Below are 22,516 nucleotides of genomic sequence, written 5' to 3'. Positions count from 1 at the left end.
TCTACAATGATGAAAGGAACGTAGATCGCTTGACGCAGCGGCGGCTCGTTGAAGTTACGAAGATGATAAATGTCTTTTCTTATTTTGTTTCTACGATTTGTGAGAAGTGCTGTGTAGATTCGGCGATGTCGTAGCTACGAAGCGAATAATGAAATTTCGGCAACGTTTGTTCTCTCATGTCTATGTGTGATGTCAGGTGCTTGTAGTACGTAGTATAATATTATTGTCCACGTACTTGGGTTTCTCCTGGATAAAGGAGTCTCTTTTATACCGTCAATAGCGTTCAAATGTGTGACGTTGTATGAAGCTATGTATTTGAAATTCCTTATTTTGTTCGAAATTTCATTTGTATTTTAATCGTTCGACTGATTCCTTAACAATGTAAAGTACGATATCGCGGAGCTCAAAATCTGTGAAAAGCGAATAAACGGTTTAGGCGTGTAGTGAGTTTAAACGTTCCTAATAAAATCTGATATAACCATGGTAATTATAGATAGGGATTAAACTGGGAAATGTGACTTTTATCGTTAGGATTGGAATTTTCTTCGTATAATGTCAAGCAAATAATCGAACGCCTTCCTTGAGAGAGAGGCATCTTTATTCTCGTACAAATTTAGCATTTGTTCAACAAATACCAATATTATACTATCTTTGATTTGTCATCTATTATCGCATTGGACGTTCTACGTTTGTAATTTTAATCAGTGAAAGATTGTCTCATTAACGTGAAGTATGACATCGCGGTACTCAGCACCTGTAAGAGGAACGTTATTTATTACATTTTCATGTTTGATAAAGAAATTGCGAAATTTTTGTAAGAACATGTTTGGACGTTTCATAAAATAACGCATCGCCTTTTTCTATATTCTTTCCCCATTGGTAATTTTAAGAAAAAAACTCGACGAAACGGAACGAAATGAACAAATAAAGAAACGAATAAATTACAACCGAATGCGTCGTAAGAATAATGATAATAAGAACCTTGGTACAAGTTTCCAGAGAGACGGGAAAGAATCCGCTGGCAGTTAAGCAGCAAGGTTTGCTTGATCTCACGATGATCATCGTCAGATCCTTTCGTAGCAATTTCCCAATTCTATCCATCGTTAGATGGGTCCAGGGACCGGAATAAACAGCAGTCCCAATATTCGTGCTTTCTCGTATCAGAGTATCGCAACTGTACGTGAACAGCAATAACTGGCTGGAACTACCCACTATGTGGAATATGAAAATCAGTCGCCGCGTAGGAGGTGAATTTGCCTGCATATACGTTAACGAATTTAACCGAACGATTTAAAGATTATAACGAAAGGGTAGCGGTAAGCGTAGAATAATGATAACAAAAAATTTGGGATGTAAATGGAAAATAAAATGGCTATTTTAGAGAGAGAGAAAGAGTAGTCCGTGTTTGCTAATATGACTACGGGAAAAGGAAGCATAAGCTGCTGCTTCAAAAAGCTTGGGACGGATGATTATTCGCATTTTTTATCATAACGGAAAGTACTTACCATAAGCACCTGGAAACCAACCAGACACAGTAAAAGGCTAAAGACAATTATGTGTCCAAGAACGATGTACGTAAATATATAGTTCAGTCTCTGACAATAATTAATTCGGTCTTGATGTTCTCTAACGCAACACTTAAATATCGTGTGGTAATTTTTCAAGTAATCTGACGGCAAGGTCGCTTCGATAGCGTATTCGTTCGGTTGCTTTTCAATCGTTTCACCCAAGTACAATAACCTGTATTGTAATATACGAAATTGAGTGGCCGCGTGCAGATTTATCAGACATAGAAGATTGTCGAAACAAATGTAACATATACCAACGTGGCACAAAGAGAGAACCTGTATAAACATAAGAGTTACGCTGTGTCGTACAGTGTTTTGCTCCACGGAAAGCGATATTTTTCACGAGCCGAGCAAATAGACGAGAGAGTAAAACGCGCGTTTACGTATGTACCTGAAGCACGAATAGTATTTCAAAGTATGGTGTCACGCTCAATGGTAGATCGAGCCACATTCTAAATGGCAGAACTCTGTCCGAATGGTTTCTTCCAATGTTTTCTAAAACGTAAACGTACGATTCTATACTTTAAAGGGACGATGCTTTATCGTTTATATATCTTTAATATTTGCGAATCAAAGAGATTTTAGCGTCGAGTTTGGCACTTTTCATAAACAGGAAATACGTCGATACTGCCGGTCGAATCGATACACGTACCTACGATAGGCGTTAGCACGTAGCCGAAGACCGTGCCTTGAGCACAAACATTGATCAAAGAGATGCACACGATGGAAATCTTTCTGCAGTTTTGCAACAACAATAGCTCGTTGTAATCGTAATTCGTGTGCCAAAAATTCTTGTGCGTGTACACAAGCAGCTCGATGAATTCTTTCTTGTGTATAAATACGACGGACAATTTTAGTAATACCATAACGAGGCATAAAATATTGCAAGCCGTGTAGGCACAATCCTGCAATTAAAAAATCGTAGAAACGGAAACGCTTGAAGAATTTGAGAAGCGTAAAAAAGATCGTCACTGGTAAAAAGAATATTTATATACTCACGCCAAAGTTCGGCCACGAGTAGTAAAAGTCCCTGAACTGCACCCACACACCGAACAGGATCGCGACTACGGTGTACATCAAAGTTAACTGACGCGTACGTTCTTCTTTTTCGTTGTTCGTTAGCCAGAGACCGACGATTTTCATTAAAAAACCCGTCATCAGCAAGGCAAAATCTTTGGTGTACGACGCTTCGTCCTTTAACTTTAAACGAGCCGACGTACGACTAATCTTTGTCCCTTTCGAATCTTTATCCATCTTGTCTCTTGTTCTTCCTCTTGACACTGACGGACAAGTACTTATTCTTTCCTTCTTATTTTCATTTCATGGCGTGGAAAGATATCGTGATTATTCGGGAAGTACGGAATAGGTGGACGCGTGCAACGTGTATGTATAATTAAAGAGAGACAGACCTGTGATCCGCTGTCGGGAAAAAAGGGAGTAGACGCTACTATATTGTGCATCGAGCGTTGACGTTTTGCACGTCACGTGACGACGGAGTCTAGGGCTGCTGCGCTCGACGGTAAGTTGCGATCAACGAGCTATTATACCTTTTTATATCGATATACATTGTCCTCCTAGTAAAAGCAATTCCTTTCGCTTTTTCATGGCCATCGTGCACTCGGTAGAAAAAGCACAGCCGTTGATTTAACTATTTCTTACGCGCAGACAATGCCTTAGATCGTCTTAGACGTAGATAAAAGGATACTTAAAGATATTCAAGCTATTTCCACGTTTCACTCGTGGAAAGAGACGGTACGCTTTGATTTAAAATCAAAATGACGCGTTTAAAGAGTAACGATAAAACGGATGACATGGTATTCGAGAAACATTTATTGCGATGTTATAGTAATATTAAAAGTATCAAACTTACTCGTAGTAAAGATACGTTTAGAAAATGACAAACCCGATACAATATATAGCGCTACGTGTAAATCAGTCTTGCCATCTCACGATTAGTTACACGTGCAAAGACTCGCGGAGAAATAGAATCTTGGGAACAGTGTATCATCCCTCTTTATTTAAACACCAAGCAACAGTGCCGTTTGGTACCTTCGAATCGAACGGGCCCTGTAATTTATATTTTTGCTATTAACGACAAATGTACGAGTTATGAATTTGTTGCAGCCAGAGACGTATTCCTTAGCAGAGTGAAATATGACATTGCCGTACTGAGAACCTGTAACGAGCGAATAATTACGATTCAATCGATGATTACGTAGAAGAATCGTAACGGAGATACAACGAGTTCGATTACCCCGGTAAACGTCTGCAGAGAGACGGGGAAAAATTTTCCAGCCGTTATACAGCAAATCTTGTGCGATCGCATGATGATAATTAGCAAATTTTTTCGCACAGTGGCACCAGCTTCGTTCATTGGAAGGATTGGCCATGGTCCTGAGAATGTCGCGTTGCCGACGTTGACACTTTGTCGCATCAAGTCATCGCAACTATACGTGAACATCAATAGTTGACAGAGAACGCCGCACAAATTCAATACCAAACTGGCCTTTTTCGAGGTAGGTGTGTCCGCCTATGGGAACACGATATAATCGATATAAAACTAATAAAATGGTTTTCGAAAACATTTTGTTTGGCAAATTTAAAATTCTGGTATATTCGAAATTTCAATAATACAGATGGAATTCTATACAGAAATCGGTTAATTAATTCCGATTGATCGAAATCAATTGAAAAGAAGAAAAAACATTCTCTATTTTTTCCGCAATATACATTTGACTCGACCGACTTTCTATACACGCGAGATCGGAATCTTTGGATTCGAATGAGAGGATCGTGGATGTTAGCGGATAACTATGGTGACAAGGTCCGAAGAATCTCGTAAAACTTACAGATAGGAACTACGTGCGTAAGACTGCAACACGTACACATACCAAACGATATAAGATAATCATTGTTACAGTTATAGTTACAATTTGCATTCGCTGTAAACATTCGTCCCAAAGAGTCGCGGCTTTGGTCTCTCGCTATGGAAGCTCGGCCGAGGTGGAAGGGCGAAGAAACGGGGAGATGCGATTCGGGACGATATACGCATACGAGATTGAAAAAAAGAAAGGAAAGTAAAGGAAGACGTTAAGAAAAAAACGAAAATTCAAAGGCGAATGTCGAAGCAGGATTAGCCGACGAAGCAGCCTCTCCAAAATGGAAAGGAGAGAGGATCGATCGTGGAATAAGGATATCAGCGAACGGTAATGGCACGATGATCGACAAAAATCGACTGATTTGAGTCTCGGCGCGTCGTTGTTCTCCCGTCTTCACGGTTACTACGTATATTTTTTAAAGCGAAACGTTTTCTAATAACGACGTAGAAAGACAGCTTTGAACGTAAGTAACTGGAATAACTTGTAACGAGGAGACTTTTTAAAATATCTCGCTCAATAAAATATCTCGAAAAACAAAAAATAACTCACCAGGAGTAGTTGAAATCCCACGAGGCATATTACCATGGCAAGAAACATTACCTGGGCAAGCACGATCAACGTAAATATATTTTCCAACTTTTTGCAATATTCGATAAGCATTTGATGCTGTTGCACGCAATTTTTCAACTTTGTGTAACACATGTTCGAATAATACGACAATTTTGCATCCGATTCGTATTCTTCCATCTGATCCTTCGTCGCGTTATCTATGCTTCTCAGCCTATGCTGTAATATGCGAAATTGGCTGGCCACGTGAAGATTAACGATGCATAACAAATTGTCGAAACAAATGTAACACACACCGACGTGGTACACGCAGAGTATCTGCACAAATAAACATCGGTTTCATCGAATTATATTTTAAATAGGGTTTATTTTTATTATCGTCGAAACGTCGAACGAGCGATCGATTAGAAATACCATCTTTTAAAAAATTAGGAGGAGATAGCTATACCTGTATAGCAAATAGTATTTCGAAGTAAGGCGACATTCCTACGGGAAAGTTTACCCACAAGTTGAACGGTAGTATTCTGTCAGATTCGTTTCTTCCTATATTTGCTGAACAGTAAAAAAGTATTTACGTAATAATGTATGTAACGTAATTGTGTATAGAAATAAGCAGCGGATGCAAAGATATGCCCTTTCACGTACCTATAAGCGGTGTCACCATGTAACCGGCACAAGTGCCTTGAGTACAAAAGATCATAAGAATAATGAAAATGTTGCATATTCGTTTGCAATCGGCTACAACTAGTATTTCTTGCGGATCGTGATACGGACGCCAGAAATTTTTCTGTGTGAACGTAATTAAATTAAAGAACTCCATTTTGTGCTTGTATATTACGCCGATCTTTAGGAAAACGATCGTCACGTATAAAATATTGCAACAGATAAAAACGCTATCCTGAAATTATAGATATATATATATATATATACATGTGAGAATAGTACGAAACGAGTTTGTAGATGGTTCGTTTCTTCGAAAGGATTTTCAAGTACTCTTTCGATTTCAATTGGCATTATCGGCTAAACGAGACTACGTTTAAAAGTCTGTTTCATTACTTTCGAACTAACTTAGAATCGGAAAACTTATTTCAATTTAGAAAACTTATTAGAAAACAAATTAGAAAACTAACTAAATTTAGAAAAATTATAAATTAGTTCGATACGATATCTTCCTCCCAACACGTGATAAGAGCACATAAGAATAAAGAATATAATAGAGGAATCGACCAAAGCGAAACCGTTGCGCACTTACGCTAAAATTTCCCCAAGTGTGATAGATATCTCTGATCGCGATGCATATACTGATGAAAAGCGCTCCGACCGTGTAGATAAGCGCGAAATCTCTGCGACGTTGCTCATTTCGATTCGTCGCTAGCCACAGGCCTACGACTTTCATGAGAAAACTTGCCCAAATTATCGAGATGTCGTTATTCCGCATCATTCGTGCGGTGAACGTCGAATGATCGAAGCAACGACGATGTGGTATCGCGTCAACTATAGTCGATCGATCTTTAACGAGATGTTAGACGCAGGGTCTTTAATCGCGACGACACTCTGACGATTTGCGTGTATGCCAATCAAAAATTCGCGTAGCTGCCTGTAACGTGTCCTGTTCTCGTGTCAAGTGTAGGCGTTGCAACGTAATCGAAGATGCATTATTCACGATTCGAGGGAGTTTGAATGGAACAGGTGACGATAGAAAGAACGAGGAACGATCGTGATCGTGCGTAAGGTGGGTTGCCACTGATTTCGCTCGATTCAAGCGATGGAAGAGTGCTTTGTCATATGGCTCGATGGAAATCTTACGATCGTTCGACGTAATATCGTAAATCGAGTAGCTGCGGAGGGTTTCGAGGGGATAAAGTTTGCGAGTGAGTTTATTCTGAAAATCTTTCGTTAATTTTTCGAATGCAAGGAAAATTACGTCGCGTGAAACGATCCTATTCTTTTTTTAACGCGAAGACAAGGAAATTGTTCGTTCGGCGATATCATTCGATAATTCAATTTCAATTCAATTTTATTCTTGTAGATTTACGTAGATATAAATACTGAAATTTATTTGCATTGTATATTTCTATTGTGCAAGTCCGTGCATTTATGATTAATTATTCTGCTGCTGCTTTTATAGACGATTCCCTCATGAGAGTGAAGTACGACATCGTCGAGCTTATAAGCTGTAACAAGAAATTTGATCAAAGTTTTTCACAATTTCCCATGTACATACCTATTCTATTATAGTTACAGATATGTAAAAACGCGTGCGTGTAAAATTTCTGTTACGCAATTTTCAAGATAACGTATACGTGTTTTATATTCAAATTTCGCTTATTTATGTGGGAAAAACAGTTAGATATCGTAGCGGATCGCAAAATGTGACATTTTCGGAGTAAATGGGATTAGAAGAAGGAAATTGCTGCATACCGCGGTAGATGTTTCCAAAGTGACAGGAAAGAATCCTCCGGCGGACAGATAACACGGTCGCATCGATTTCATGATCATTATCCTCGTATCTTTGCGTATCTTTCTGCCTGTTTCGGTCATTGGCAAAATCGTCCACCATCCTGAATACGATGCCGTGCTAATATTCGTGCTCTCTTCTACCAAACCATTGCAGATGTACGTGAAAAAAATGATGTGGGTAAAACTACCGATCATGTGGAAGAAGAAAATAAGTCGTGTCCCAGGAGATACGTCCGCCTACGTACAAAATTTTTAAGTGACCACCGTAAGCTTTTATTTTTCATCCGGTAGGTATTGTCCAATTTTATCAAATCGTTAATTTGAGAAATATGGCGTATCCACGATAGGTTTTTAGTTAATTCGTTTCAAACCGTTCACACGTACCAGAATAACCTCGTACGTGTCGAAACACATCAGCACGCTAAAGATAACCATGTGGCTGAGGATCGGCAGCGTGTAAATGTCGTCGAGTTTGGCGCTGAATTCGATCAACGATTGATGTTTTCGGATGCATTTTTTCAACATTACGTAGCATTCGTTCGAGTACTCGACGATATCTGTTCGTTCGTCGATGTTCGACCATAGATTCGTTAACGTGTTCTGCAGCATACGAAATTGGTAGACCACGTGTAGATTTAGCACGCACAAGAAGTTGTCGGGGCATATATAGCTCGCGCCAATTTGTTGTACGGCCAGTAACTGTGTATGTAAATAGCAATTTATCATGGAATTATCGATGACAAGTTATCGCGATATATGCTACCCCATCCTGTTTTCAAGAGTTGTTTAAGCGTAGCAAGCGAATGCTACGCGAGTCATCTTTTTTTTTCTTTTTGTATAAAATGAAAAGTTATTCTAACAATAAAAGGCATACTTATCGAAAGCTTAAACGTCTCAAAGTTTAGAGAGTCGGAAAATGATCGACATCTTGAAATATACATATTGAATATTTGGCATACCTCGATAGCAAACATTATTTCGTAATAAGGTGTCACAGTTAGCGGTAGATTGACCCACATTTTGAATGGAAGCAACCTCTCTGAATTATTGTTTGCAATATTCGCTAAAATACAGTGAAACGTGAATTTTATAGGATTATCCTGATTTGTACAAATGTTTGTTTCGAAGTCGGACTCGAGTAGAACGAATTTAGCTTTTTATCCAATCGCGACTTTTAAATTGGCCCCTTCGATTTTTTTACTACGTGTTTTAAAATATAGGTGCCTTATTCCGTTATTTGAAAAATTATGTTTTTTTTGCGTAAAAAAATAAGATTTCTTTAATCTTTTCATAGCTGGATCAACTTACCGGAGATTGGCGCTATCGCATAGAAAGACAAGGCGGTTTGCGTAACGAAGAATAGAAATACCGTCCACAGTTTGCAAAATCTTCCGCACTCCGCGAAAAGTATCTTGTCATTGTCGTCATAATTGAAATGCCAGAAATGCTTTTGCGCATATACGATCATATCCGAGAATTCTGTTTTATAAAAGTTTATCACCGAAAGTTTGAACATTGCCAATAATATGTTCAATGTGTTGGAAGCCAAAAAGATACAGTGCTGAAAAGGAACAGTTTCACGATGTAATAATATTTTTACAGGTAGTAAGTTTAAGCGGCACGAATATTTGATATAACTGGACAAACACTTCTCGAACCCTTCGAAATACGAGGAAAGAACGTTTCGAAGATTGCCAAACTATCGTACGTACGTATGTCGAATTCCGCAAATGTATTGTACTGTTTACTAACACACTGTGCGCAATTTAATAATAAGCATAAAATTCCTATAGAAGGGGCAGAATGTTTATTAGACTCACGTCTAAATTATCCATATTGTGAGAAATATCCACTACGTTCACGTACACTCCATAAACGAGCGCAACGATGGTATAGACTATCGCCAATTTTCTTCTGGTCTCTTCGGCGTTGTTCGTCGTTCTCGAGAGACCTGTGATTTTTAGCAAAAATTCTGACATTTTGATGGACATGTCCGTGTATCGTTCAACTTGCATAGCAGTATTTCTTTGTCAATTTCTATTTTCTCGATTCTTAAGTCACGCGGTAACTAGTAGTCGAAGACAATCGCTTTGATCTATCTAGATATGCGATATTTCGTGACGGATACGTGCCTTACATTCGCGCGTAAAAGAGAAACGGAAACAAATATGCGGTTGACGAATATGAAACAAATATGAATCGATGTATTATGCGCATATGCTACAAGGAACGATTGTTACACCATGGAACGAATGTATACCTGGTAGTTTGTCACGTATCGATTACCTTATCGCCAGAAGCAAAAATTATGATATAACGTAAGGACGTTTAGAGGAACAGCGCAGTTGTACGTATGAGTGTAGCTGTCTTCGAACGCAGAGTCGTGACATAGCGTAGAAAGATGTGTATTTGCCGGGATATCGATGTTGCGTTAACACGGTTAGAGCGTCTTCTTGATCGCAAAATGAATATCAATTCTACAGCGATATATTTTAACAGGTATACTATTTTATTTATTTTATATATCGGTACGTAGATTTTGTAATATGCAAAGGCGCTTTGTTCCGTCCAAAGGGACGAAAAAAACGCGACGATTTTCGTGGCTATTGTTGCGACGCGTTGGCAAACGCTCGGTCCGGTATTAAAAATGCAACATAATGGAAAGTGCATGGCGGAAACTTTTGTCGAATGAAATTGAACAAACACGCGGACGAGAGAGGAAAATGGACGAGAAGGACGAAGAGATTGTCGCTACGTTGCGCGGAATACCAGGATGCGATGCTTGTACAATAATAACACCGATGTAATGGAATGGCTTCGTCGCTACAACGATGATAATAACGACGATTTTATACGAATGGAAGCAGCGAACGAAGGTCGGCACGAAGACGTATCTTCTCGCGCCGAGGTGCTCTGGCGTGCGAGAAAGCGATTCGATGGTTCCAAGTAAAAAAAGAATACGACTCTATAGAGTGACTCGCGTTGAAAAATTATGTGGCCTAGCAACGAATACGATAGGGACGATGGATACGAACAATATGATCATAAACTTTTATGGAAATTAATCTGAATCTTTGTTCGAACGATCGCAATTTTCTAGCAGTTTGACGGAAGAAGGGCGATCGTTCTATTATCTAAAAATTCCGAAAATGCAATGGAATTTCATACACTGTACGTGTATTTTCGCGTTTCGAATTAATCGAATTAATTAAATGATCATAGGTATCGCGACGCAAAGAACGAGACAAGTTTACAGTGGAAGTATTTTATTACATATCCTTTTATCATTTTCATTGAGAAAATACGTATACTTATTCGCAACTCGTTATATTTAATCTTTAGGGGGCAGGGGGCGGGGGAGGGGCGCGACTCACTGTCGCGATCGCCTCTATTTCCAATCGTCCAATTGTACAAGCAGAGATCGAGAGATAGTTAGAAACAGGGGAAGCGAACGAAAGTTTTATTGCTACTTCCACCGTTGAATACTTGAAGGGTGGATGAAACTTTCTAGAGGCTGATCGACACTGAATCGTCGTCCCGCGGCAATGTCCGGACGCTATACCGAAACGTACAACAAACGAAGACTCAGCCCGCGCAGAATCTTTACGTATCGAGGGCTTTGAATCGTACAGTGTTTTAAATATCGTAATACGGTTACAGCGAATAAAACGGGGACAGAGGGGAAGGAGGGCAGTTAGGAGAAGGGCCAGGACAACAGGCATCGACATTGGTAACGTTTCTCTGTGTTTCTCTTTTTCTCCTTTCTTTTTCGTTTTTTCTTCTTTTTTTCTGTTTTTTGTCTTCTTTTTTTACTTGGTACATACACACACATTTCGATACAATATTAAAATACTTTGCAAACATTTGCAAACATTTCCTTACCTAGTATGTTTCTATTATTTCATCGTTATTCGGATAATGCCTCTTATCCATATAACACGCGTACTCGTCAAAGCAACGATAAAACGAAACTCAAAGATTGTTCTCTCGCCTACGTTAGTGGCTTCCTTTATCTTACTTATTTATTTATTTATGTTTTTCTTCTTTCTTCGTGGTGAAGTTTGCGCTCTTAAACCGAGGGATCTACGTTTATCATGGTGCACGGATAAATCGTTCTATCCAACAAGTAAATTCCAGAATCGCCTATCAAAGTCGTAAAGCTGCTCGTCCTTCGACAGACTCGATCCACGTTTCCTGCGAATCGTCGTGTCGCTACGCGCGAAAATTATCGAAGGGCAATTACAGCGATGATAATCTCCTCTTTTTACGGTAACGATAACGATAGCGACAACGATGGTAATAATCATAATAACGATAATGGTAAACATTCCGAAGGAGGTGACGCGAGCTTGTAACTGCCATCTGCAAATTTCACCATTCTTCGTCCTTTACGAACCGATCGAGAGAAGCTGTCCGAAATCAGCTCTTAAACTTAACGTATTAACGATTATTAAGGATTTCTATCATTTTTTTCGCTCCTTTTTTATCTCTTTTTTTTTTTGTTTCGTCACTATCAACGATGTGGCGTAAATCGATCGCTATTTTGCAACAAGTTATCGATTATATCGTCTAAACGTCGTATCTTTCGAGGAAACTTTCTCGCAAGCGATTCTTCGTCTATATTCGCTAGGTGTATTACGCTTCTATTAAATATACACGTGTTAAATATACACGAGAGAAGGAAAGGATAGAAAACAAGAGGTCCTATTATTCGACTTTGTTAATGAATTTCGGGTGTAACACGGCAGCGCATAATCTACCCGGTGAAAGCTCGATTTTCATCTTCTCTACGTTAACGAGTGGCTGTTTTGAAAAAATAATCGCGCAATTATTAATCGTGCGTTAAGTGGAATTTCGTTTGATCGTTTCTCGCTAGGACGTTGGCGAGAAAACTATCGGCAGAACTATCGTTTCGAATTCGATCCACGAATTCCGAATATTCGTTCTCGAGACGATCGTTCGCAATTCCAATCTTTTCTTCCTACGTCTATCACGGTTCGATAAGTTGTGGTTTTACATTCTACGACTCGTAACGATGCGAACGGAAGGAAAACCGAAAGTATTTTCAGACAAAGGAATACATCGATAAAGTATGTCGCTATTTTTTGTTCTTGCTTGCTTGCTTGTTTGCTTGCTTGCTTTCTTTCCATAGAGAAATGTTGGTATTATCGGAATTATTTTACAAGTTGAAGGATTAGAAATATTTCATATCGAGGTGATTGTACAAACAATCGAAAGCTTAGCTTACGCCGGAGCTCGCTGTCCTGTATGTATTCATCGTCGTTCCAAAACTCTTTACAACTTCGACGTTTCTTCTTTTTTTGTCTTTTCTTCGATGTAAATTTATAGATAAATATCTTGTTACCTTAGTCTGTGTAAACGTTTCATGTAAATTGATAGTAAATAATGTAATAATAATATCGTAATAATAATATAATACAATACTCCTCTAAAATTCCCGTTTATTTACACACACGCCACGCACTTTTTTTTTTTGTTGAAAAATCTAATCAAACCCGTGTAGAAAAATATCCGATGAATCGATAGAGACTCGAGATATCTGCGGCCATCGTTCACGTTTGAAAGTTTTCGACATTTCGCGGAAAACCTCTTACACTTTGCGTCGATACATCCTTTGTAAATCTGATTTTGTTACTTTTGTATATGTCGTAACTCGATTCTATCAAAGTGTTGGAATTTTTCCGCAAAGTGCGTACGTTTGCACGCGTTCGAAAATCTAGAAACCTTTCAAAAACCATACGTCTTTGGCCCCATCGCGTTGAAATTCTAAAAGAAAGGCGAAGAAAAGGAAACGTAGGAAAAGAAAAGTTTCTCTAATCATCTTACGCGACCCATAATCTCGGCGATTATTATTATTATTATTAGAGTCAGAATCAAATCCTTTCGATATGCAAGTACATTTCCGATTACCGGTTAAACGTGAAAGGCTATGCAGGCTTGGAAAACAATATGATCGATAAATCACCCTTCGATCACGATCGCTTTGTATCGTTACATTTCGTTATCGTTTCTAGTTTCTAGTTACTCGCCCAATTTACTCGCCAAGAACGGCATCGCGTAGTCGTGATAAATGAAAGTTTCACCCGGGCTCTCTCGCACGGTAATTCATCGTTAATATCGGTGAATCGATAGCGATTAAAATTGTATTTATTTTATCGCCAGTTATCCATCTATCCGCGGTTTCTCGATCCGCCATGCAAACCAAGCAACTAATCGTAAGACACGAAACGTACAGTCAGCCCTGGGATCAAGCGATTCGTCGAACGTTATGGCGCAACGGAAAAACTTTCGTTCGATGATTCTATCCGTTTTACGCGTGTATTCGCCCACCGTGAACGATAGCATAGGAACGGATCTGGAGGTTACTTTTGAGAGTCGATTCAGCCTCGTTTGCGAACGAAATCGTCGGGTACGTTGTCGTACCGGCGAGATACGGGCCTGACGATCAAACTGGCTAGGCAACACCTCCGAAAGTCCAAGTACATCGACTTGGTCGTTACGAACGCTATAGCGTTTTTCTCGTGGTGCTACGAGTTTCGTAGTTCCACGCGGTTCTTACTTCCTAAGTAGTAGACGAGAAGAATTCTAAAATAGGCGGTCGAGCTTTGAGATCATAGGTTGCGTTTACGACGGCAATTACGAAAATGCTTCTCTTTCGTTCTCTTGGCTCTTCGAGGCGTCGTACCGATCGCGACAGATTTTTTCCCCGAGACGAGGTCTTTGTGGAAAATCAAAGTCTGAATTTACACGTAGTGGAAAAGTTCCATGTTTCATAGCGTTTTCATCGACACCACTTTACAAACGAACGAACGTTTCTATCTTGTCGTTAGCTCGCGTGCATCATCGACCAAGTATCTTCCACGCGTTCTTTCGGTTACAACGTCTGCGAACCGTATAGCGTTAATTAGACGGGAAGAGCCTATCGTAGAATATATGCGTAAATGTACCAACCAAGGTAGCGTAGAAAGTTTGAAAACAGCATGATTCTTAAAGTATGTCCAATTAAATTAATTTCGAATATACGGACGCAGACGCGACATCAACACACGCGATTTCAAAAAATCGATTGCGATATATGAAAACTTATTACACAGATCAGGTTACGTTCTCTTCCAAGAAAATCATAGGATTGCCATACTTTTATCTTAACATGCGTCTACATCGTGTTACGTAAAATTAATCTTCGATTTCTTTTGCAGGAATATTCGTGCTATAGGCGCCACAGTCGTGTCACTTAACATTTTCATGGTATATCGCCACGGACGAGGAGCAATCACGATCTACGAAAGAATTCCTTTCTCCTTGTAATTACAAACACGGAACGCATTTCTTATCCAGAGGATCGTCGTATGTTCTCAAAGTTCATCGCCTAATTTCGGAAGTACACTGTATATCTGTACGAAAATAAATATCGTGCAATTTCTGAAATTGCACGCGTTCCGTATAGAAGATAGGACCCGTTTTAGAAACCGCGACGCGCTAATTATTTTCGAGGGATTGCCCAACCGGTCGAGCGTCGTGCGGATTTCTCGATACGTACAGTCAATTGATCGCATTCTCCTCTGTTTTCGCTCCTCCGCGTTTTAAGGACGTAGCCGTTTATGATCGTCGTTATTATAAAAAATAGTATCAATAGTTGTGTACGTAAAATACGAAAACACTTGGAAATACCAACAACAATGTACAGCGTACTATCCGAGACGAACCCGAACACGTTCGAATATAGTATTTATAAGTACTAACAGTGTCATTTACGCGTGACGTTCCAAATATATCAAAATAGTTGGAATAACATTTATCAATAAAATCTGAATCCTTCGAGTAGGTTCGAAACACCGTGAACGCATGGGCGGTGCTCGAAATACAGCGGTTAATATATATATGTACAATCGAAACGAACATATACACGATCGAGAGCGTTTATCGACAATTAATCGAATAATAACGGATCCAACGATAGAGATACGGAAAGAGAAAGAGATAGAGAGATAGAGAGATATAGAGAGAGAGAGAGAGAGGGAGAGAGACTCCTTTTCTAGAACAGCAAAAAGTCCGTCTTTCTTTGACTGTGCGTACACGAAACGTATCTCACGAGACGGTAAAACGGTGAACAAGCTCGTTCGCTCTCCGATGAGGATATTTCTCGATGAGACGAGTAAGAATTTTCTCTCTCCGATTAGAGAGCAACGAATAAGAACGAAGGTAACGGCGGTGTATATAGTAACGATATAGCAATGATATACGATACTTATGTATGTACAATAATATTACACGATAAGTTACATTATGTACATAAAGACAGCAGCGGATAGACGTTTAGTTTTCACGTGTACGATAAATGTATACATGTGTGTGTGTATATATATATATATATATACACACACACACATATGCATACACCGTATACATAAATGCTATTTATATAAATATCATGTTCTTACGATATATGTAGTAGATTGTTAACTTACAAGATGCTTAGAGTCGCGCTTACGTAAGTATACAGTCGCTTCTCGATTATTTATAGTTACTTCCTCGACTCGTAAGTCCTTTTGTTATCTCTACATTTCCTCCTCGTTCATTTTTACAATTACTTTTCTCTTAGCTTTCGCCACTTATCCCTCGCGCGTTTATCTCTAACGGTTTCTCCGTTTTACATTTGTTACTTTTTAAGAAACGTCACGCGAGACTCGGTCGGCGTCGCATCGGTTACGAGCCTACGATAGATATGAATAAAGTATTCCTCGTTTACAGCCGTCTGTACAATTATATTTCGCATACGTTTTCGTTACATCTAGATCCTGTCATCGCCACGTATAAAAACCTTACGAAAATAGTTGCTCTATCATAAAACCCCGCAGCTTTTCGTTTTAACACGTTACCATCTTACATCGGTATTACAAAGGATCGAGGTATAATGCTCGTCGGTAGCGTTAAAGCGCGCGTGAAATCCCATGCTGCCTTTTTTCCCATTTCCTTTGCCCTTTCCTTTCGTCGATCGTCGCGATTTCCATCTCGCTGTTATCGCGCGTATCGGATTCTTCGCCGAAGGGAAACGATCCACGGCTGATCGACGGAGATATCCTCCGACACGGAGGAAAGGGTGTGCGCTACGCGAATGCCCGATAAGAGTCTCGTACAAGAACAACGAATCGTTATTTGCAACTCGTTAAAAGCGAACAAACGTTTGTGAAAGATAGTCTCGATTCTTTGTCGATGGAGTATACACGAAATAATCAAATTACGAGTTTCGTGTTTCAACATCGAAAACGAATAATTTTGTATTTGGTGGAAATCGAAACGATCGCAAGTTCGGTTTATCGTAGACTGTCGCGCGAATTGCCATGAAATGCGCGACTTTTTTAAATAATAAATTTAACAAAAGTAATGTACAGAAAGTAGTTGAAATAACGTGGAATTTGAACAGATAACGGGAAAATTACAATTTCATAGCGATTCTTTGAACTAAGCAACTGTAAGACGAATTATACGTGCTTCGACAAGTTGTTCCTCGTTGGCGAGTTACAGCGACACGTGGCTAGAAAACGAGCGAAAACTACGAAGCGTTGCCGTTTTATCCAGGCTAAACTATGTCGGTACGTTGTACGAGCACAAAGAAGAAAATGAATGTTGTACGAATAGGGTTGTTCGAAGTTTCGTATAGCAAAATGTTGTAAGAAAACTACAGAAAGGAAAGGGAACGATACTTTGCTCTTTCGAGGAAAGATATATCGAACTGGCATTGATTGCAAGAATCAACGATTGATTTACCGAGTTGCAATAAAATCGAAATGAACTCTATCGTCGAATAAAATATCGAAATAAATCCAACTTTTTTACAGCTTGTATCAGTCAGTCGTGTATCGACAGGAACGATGAACATTATCAAACGAAGTATTAAAATCTAGCGATACTTGTGTTACCCTTTCCTTTGTATTCTATATTTTCATTACAACTTTTTGACAAAGCTTCGAACAATCCATATACGTACATACGTGTGTACTTTCTTCTTCTCCTGCTTATACGATATAGCGACAAAGTTTGACAGGAAACAACTACAACGCCCTGTACGATATCTCTACGTTACGGTTGGAGAGATCGAGCTGTAAAATAATACGAACGCGTGCTCGTGGAAAATCATCGAAATCGATCGATCCTCTTTCCACCAATTATAATCGCGATATATCGTGGTGAAATCAAGCGTCGTGATCGAAATATAACCAAAAGCGTCACTATGATGTCGAACTATTTGTCACGAGTACTTACGTAGCTTGATCTCTGAACTAACTCGCGGCAGGAGCTGCCCTCCTGGGGCGTAAAAGGTTGTTATTGTCGCCAGTCATCGCGTTGATCCGTCGCACGCGTAATCGGTCGATATTAATTCGAGACAAAACTGTAAAGTCGGGCGCTTCCGCCTTTCTCTAGGTCGGCGTAGACACACAGAGGAACGAGTAGGTGCGACTGGGTTTGGGAGTGGAACAAGCGACGAGTTGAATTGGATCACAGAAGACGGAAGGAGGCAGGCAACTTGACAACGTGGCAAAGACGAAAGCGTTGTTAATCGTTCGATCGTTCCATCGTTTCGATCGATGTAACGTTAGAACCATCGTGCGCACTCTCTTCGCTGTCTGGTCGGTGCGTCGATTACGCGTTAACCGCTTCTTTTAAATATTTTTTACTTCTTGCGCGATGATACGCGCGGCACGTGTATTTATCGCTATACGTATGGCACCGTAAGAAGTCCCCAGAAAACAAAAAGAAAAAAAAAAATATCAACTAGATCGTCTAACGTTCCGATAAGAAAATATATATATGTATATATATATTTATATATATATGTATATACGTGTATATGTATTATACTTGCTGGAGTCGACCGTGCTACGAATAATAAGTACAAGTAGTGTATATACGTAGTAATCTGCTGTTCTCGCATGCGGAGGTAGTGTTTAATAAAAATTCTCGAATGCTCTCTCCCTCTCCCTCTCTCTCTCTCTCTTTTACTTCTACATTCTGTTTCAGCCTCTGTTCTAGCTTACTTTCTCTTTCGTTTTCCCTTTTTATCTCTATCTCGATAACTCACGTATATGCTATACCAATAATGTGTAAGGTAACGTTAGGTGTTATGCAATTAGTGTCACTTAAATCGCAGCATGCAATGCACGGATAAATTTCTGTATTACGTTATCCTAAGGACCTATGAGTAAATCGTCGTGACGAGTCAACGGTGCGCGCAGTTTCTTAATTCGCTAGCGACCTTTTTCGTTCAGACGACAAGTACAATTACGAATGGACCACCAGTTCCAGAAGCATCGTTATAGCAAACGGTCTGTGTCGCGCTGCCAGCCGTTCTCTCGGAATTATTAATTGTATTCGCACGCTAATTACGCTGGCGAGTATCGCGAGCAACGTACACCGTGTCTTGTGGCGGTGACGTATCGAACTCACGTACTTTTTACGGTAGAACCGCGTTCATTGGAACGAAATTTTAATCAGCGACTAGTTGAGTCAACTAAACTCTCGTTGCCCGAACTTTTACTATTTGAACGAGAAATCGTAGATGGCGAGGCGAATCGACGTACAGTTTCCATCGTGTTAAACCGTTTGTCTCTCTCGCCTCTTCAAAGGTTCGGACAAATGAAGTTGCTAGTTCTGTCCTGTCCCTCTACTCGTTGCCGTCACATTTTTCGCTTGTTTCGCTCGAAGCAGACAACTCGGTCCCTTTGTTCGTGAATACCTTAAAAATCTAGAAAGGTGCTCGTAAAAAAGAGGAAAGCCTCCGAAGTATGCGAGCACCTGAACGCGATCTACGTCCTCGTTCGTCGAATCTTTTTACTCAGTTTCTTCGTCGCAAGGTAAGTCCGAAAGAATGTCTCGCATCCAGTCCGGATACCTCGAGGCAAAGAAGGGATCCGTGACAACGACGCGTGCAGATCTATTTGTAAAAGCAGCGTGGTTACACGATCACGCTCGTCTTCAATGAAATTACGATGCACGTTGCGCGAGACGATAGAAAACGACAGATTCGTCGACAATAGGGGAAACTGGAACGCGTCGCGTTACATACGATCGCGATCAAAATCAAAGGATGCGTAGAAAAACGAAGGGGCAGAAGAAACGAGCAAACGATCGCTTTCGCGGGTTGGCAACGTGCTTCCATGGTTGGGACTCTGTAATCGGCGACTTCCGATCCGAGTGACAATCGTGACGATCACGCGTGACCCAGAATCTCGGACCGGCTCACTGTTAAGCCCGTTCCGGGCAGTCAGCCTCGGAATACATCGAATCACTACGAAGTGTTTACTGATTTAGACGCCGGTGTGGTTGAATATGTAGGAAACGTTGCTCTCTTGGTGCACCGGCGGCCCATGGAAGGTTCGCCTGGTCGATGAGTTGTTATTGTTGTTGTTCACGTAGTACGAAGATTTCCTCATGCTGGTCGACGAGGACATCATGGCCACCGTTTCGTAGTACCTGATCTTGCCACAGCAGCGTCCGCTCTTGAGGATCGCGATGAAACCACGACGGTATTTCTTGTTGAAGAAGGCGTACAGGATGGGATTGATGCAGGAGTTACTGGCGCCAAGCCATTGAGCGATCGGCGTGGCGATAGGCAGGATCTCGTCCTCTCTTTCGGCAACGTCTCCGCCAAGCTTGATCACCGTGAAGATCACGTAGAGCGGCAGCCACGACAGCACGAACAGAATCACTACGACGACCAGCATCTTCACCACCTTTACTTTCGATTTCTGCTGTATCCTCTCCATCTGAGCGTCCTTCGTGTCAGAGGGGATATGCCTTCGCCATACTTTTATCCAGATCAGGATATAGCAAAGAGAGATCAAAATCGTGGGAAGAACGTAGCATAATGTTAGATTGCCGATGAGGAAGAAGAGGGTGCCGTCTTCGGGGTGCGGCCACACTTCCAGGCAGAGCCTCAGGTCTGGATCGTCGTCGTAAATCGACACCAGATCGAAGAAGAGCAACCACGGAGATGTGGTGGTGAGGGCGATGAACCAGATCACGACTATCATCATGCGAGCTCGCCTCTTTGTTATTTGGCATTTCAGGGGCCACCAGATCGCCAGGAACCTGCGGGCAAACGGATCGATGTTAGTAATTGTTCGAAAATTTTTCTTTTTCTTAATTCGAAACGTGAAACGATAATCGATACGTTTCCAGTCGTACGAGAGGACGTGCTTCGAGTAAATTTGGCAATTACGTATTTTATAAATTGTAGGAACCAACGTATTTTCTACGTTTCGATCTATGCAATTGACATGATATATCGCAAGCGACTTTCAAACTTGGTCGATCAAAACTTTACACATTTTACGATGCGCTAGATCGAAGAAACGGTCATCTCTTCTAACACCGAATCGAGCATATTTTCCAAATCCCTGGAACAAGTTTAAGATAAACGAGTTTTTCAACTAAGGAGACCCATCGTACGCGCAAAGAAAGTGCCAAAACGAACTGCTAGCGACCGAGGCCAGCCTATGACGGTCGCGAGATCGCGTAACGACGTTCGAGCACGAGCGAACGTTGTCATTGTTTATCGATCACGAAGCGATCGAGATTTTACGACGCCGGGATACGAGGCTACACCTACGCAGCCACAGAGTCGTGCCGCGGAAAACGTAACCGTTCGTTTTTTATGCCTCGGTTATGGAAATCTCGATATATTCTATCGGCGATTTCGAAAGACACTCGGTTCCGTTACGCTTGGACGGGCGCACGGCTGCTGCGTAAGAATGGATATGTATAGCAATGCGCCTTTTATGCGACGCAATGGCAATTCAACATTCCTGTATCGCGGTCTATGAAACGAGCGTTGGCTAGATAAGGTGTCGTTTCTTAAGAATTTGTTAAGTAATCACGTTCGAAGTCTCTAGATCCGATGGAGAATATCATCGTTGTAGCAAGCAACTTCTTTCTCGAGATGTCTCGTACACAGTAGCTCGTTACGACCTTTCCATTATTTTTCTTTTTCTATCGCTCGAAGTCGGCAAACTCCAATCCAGTTTCCCTCGAATATACGCCAAACGTGTCTTATCTTCCTTAGCAGAGGAAGCAGTCGAACGATCAAAGAGGGTCGAAAAGACGTTTCTTTCTCGCCATCGTTAATCGACCGGTACGTGCTCATCCTTACACGCTCCTGTCCAATTCGAATCCGTTCCAACGAGGACCTAGGCACGCCCATTAGCGAATACGGCGTGTCGTCGCTTCGCGACAGACTCCGACACGAAGGATTTCGATTTTCTCGGTATCGGGTTTTTAATGGGAGAGCTTCGCTCGGCGAACAGTCGCGTCCTTCGATTAAACGAATACGACCGTTCGTCGTTGTCCACGCGGAAGAGTCCTTCCATAAATCAACGTCCAGCCGATACCGATCTACCTGTCCGCGTTCTCATCTGCATTGTTACTTCCGAGTGGCGCGCGTCTCTCCCGTTGCGTGTTTATAACGCAAAAGTGCTAACCTTCGTGCCTCCGAAGCCAGCCTCCGTGTATTCCACGGAGGGGAAGACGAACGGGGGTTAGGAAGGACGAAAAAATCGCTCGATTCGCGGATACGGATTATCGGGAATGACGAAGGCTGCGGAGGCCATTGGGAGCGCACGAGTGGGAGTGAACAACGAAGACGACACAGCTTTCGGCGCGTGTATATAAAGAGTTCGATTTCCGTAGAGCTAACAGCAGTATCGACCCGCGTCCTTTTCGTGTTTGCCTACGGAAAAGCCGATAAAACGTTTAACATGTTCAAGCTGGCAAGTATATCCATTATACGTATACCCTATATGCGCTTACTTACTACATGTACGGGGCAGGCGAGTATCTGTTACGACAAACGATACCGATTTTAAACGGTTCGTGTTAAATAACATACTAAATCGACGAATTTGATAGAATATGTCGGAAATTGTTACAACGTTCGTTTTTTATTTCGGTCAGATCATTACGTAGAAAGTGGGTAAATCAGTTATTTTACGGAATAATACCCGTGCTCGTTATTATTTTTGCATA

General features: G+C 40.9%; 4 protein-coding genes across 4 annotated transcripts in view; all 4 read right to left on the bottom strand.

The window, feature by feature from the left end:
* Positions 1-697: 697 nt before the first annotated feature.
* LOC132912078 (odorant receptor Or2-like) lies at positions 698-2,822 on the bottom strand. The gene is made up of 6 exons (XM_060969185.1): positions 2,568-2,822; positions 2,221-2,473; positions 1,960-2,063; positions 1,506-1,844; positions 982-1,257; positions 698-754 (listed from the first exon to the last, which is right to left on the bottom strand). Exons 1-6 carry the CDS (start codon positions 2,820-2,822, stop codon positions 698-700), a joined length of 1,284 nt encoding a protein of 427 aa, XP_060825168.1.
* Positions 2,823-3,675: 853 nt separating this feature from the next.
* Positions 3,676-5,834, bottom strand: LOC132912077 (odorant receptor Or2-like). Its single transcript, XM_060969184.1, has 5 exons — positions 5,660-5,834; positions 5,463-5,566; positions 4,997-5,332; positions 3,823-4,098; positions 3,676-3,744 (listed from the first exon to the last, which is right to left on the bottom strand). The coding sequence occupies exons 1-5, from the start codon at positions 5,832-5,834 to the stop codon at positions 3,676-3,678; spliced, it is 960 nt and encodes a 319-aa protein (XP_060825167.1).
* A 1,272-nt stretch (positions 5,835-7,106) lies between these two features.
* Positions 7,107-9,599, bottom strand: LOC132912012 (odorant receptor 49b-like). The gene is made up of 6 exons (XM_060969094.1): positions 9,295-9,599; positions 8,783-9,035; positions 8,434-8,537; positions 7,859-8,173; positions 7,436-7,711; positions 7,107-7,188 (listed from the first exon to the last, which is right to left on the bottom strand). The coding sequence occupies exons 1-6, from the start codon at positions 9,487-9,489 to the stop codon at positions 7,120-7,122; spliced, it is 1,212 nt and encodes a 403-aa protein (XP_060825077.1). The 5' UTR covers positions 9,490-9,599; the 3' UTR covers positions 7,107-7,119.
* Positions 9,600-15,275: 5,676 nt separating this feature from the next.
* LOC132912006 (neuropeptide SIFamide receptor-like) overlaps positions 15,276-22,516 on the bottom strand; it is a 59,882-nt gene continuing 52,641 nt past the window's right edge. The window contains exon 3 of the mRNA XM_060969087.1: positions 15,276-20,584. Within this exon, the coding sequence (XP_060825070.1) occupies positions 19,801-20,584 (784 nt within the window). The 3' untranslated portion in view covers positions 15,276-19,800. The remainder of the gene's footprint in view (positions 20,585-22,516) is intronic.

Source organism: Bombus pascuorum, chromosome 11 (genome assembly GCF_905332965.1).
Source record: "Bombus pascuorum chromosome 11, iyBomPasc1.1, whole genome shotgun sequence".
NCBI lineage: Eukaryota > Metazoa > Arthropoda > Insecta > Hymenoptera > Apidae > Bombus > Bombus pascuorum.
Note: the sequence above shows the minus strand (reverse complement) of the source record. Positions and strands in the feature narration are given on the sequence as shown.

What these genes read in the sequence shown, in the direction of transcription:
- LOC132912012 (XM_060969094.1), bottom strand. Translation starts at nt 9,489, where the DNA reads ATGCAAGTTGAACGATACACGGACATGTCCATCAAAATGTCAGAATTT. An exon ending in TGCGATAGCGCCAATCTCCG is followed by an intron (nt 8,538 to 8,782) that starts GTAAGTTGATCC and finishes ACTGTATTTTAG; the next exon opens with CGAATATTGCAAACAATAAT. An exon ending in ACACGTACGAGGTTATTCTG is followed by an intron (nt 7,712 to 7,858) that starts GTACGTGTGAAC and finishes TTTTGTACGTAG; the next exon opens with GCGGACGTATCTCCTGGGAC.
- LOC132912077 (XM_060969184.1), bottom strand. Translation starts at nt 5,834, where the DNA reads ATGGAGTTCTTTAATTTAATTACGTTCACACAGAAAAATTTCTGGCGT. An exon ending in CATGGTGACACCGCTTATAG is followed by an intron (nt 5,567 to 5,659) that starts GTACGTGAAAGG and finishes TTTACTGTTCAG; the next exon opens with CAAATATAGGAAGAAACGAA. An exon ending in TGGGATTTCAACTACTCCTG is followed by an intron (nt 4,099 to 4,996) that starts GTGAGTTATTTT and finishes GTGTTCCCATAG; the next exon opens with GCGGACACACCTACCTCGAA.
- LOC132912078 (XM_060969185.1), bottom strand. Translation starts at nt 2,822, where the DNA reads ATGGATAAAGATTCGAAAGGGACAAAGATTAGTCGTACGTCGGCTCGT. An exon ending in AAATACTATTCGTGCTTCAG is followed by an intron (nt 1,845 to 1,959) that starts GTACATACGTAA and finishes ATGTTTATACAG; the next exon opens with GTTCTCTCTTTGTGCCACGT. An exon ending in CTCTGGAAACTTGTACCAAG is followed by an intron (nt 755 to 981) that starts GTTCTTATTATC and finishes TTCCTCTTACAG; the next exon opens with GTGCTGAGTACCGCGATGTC.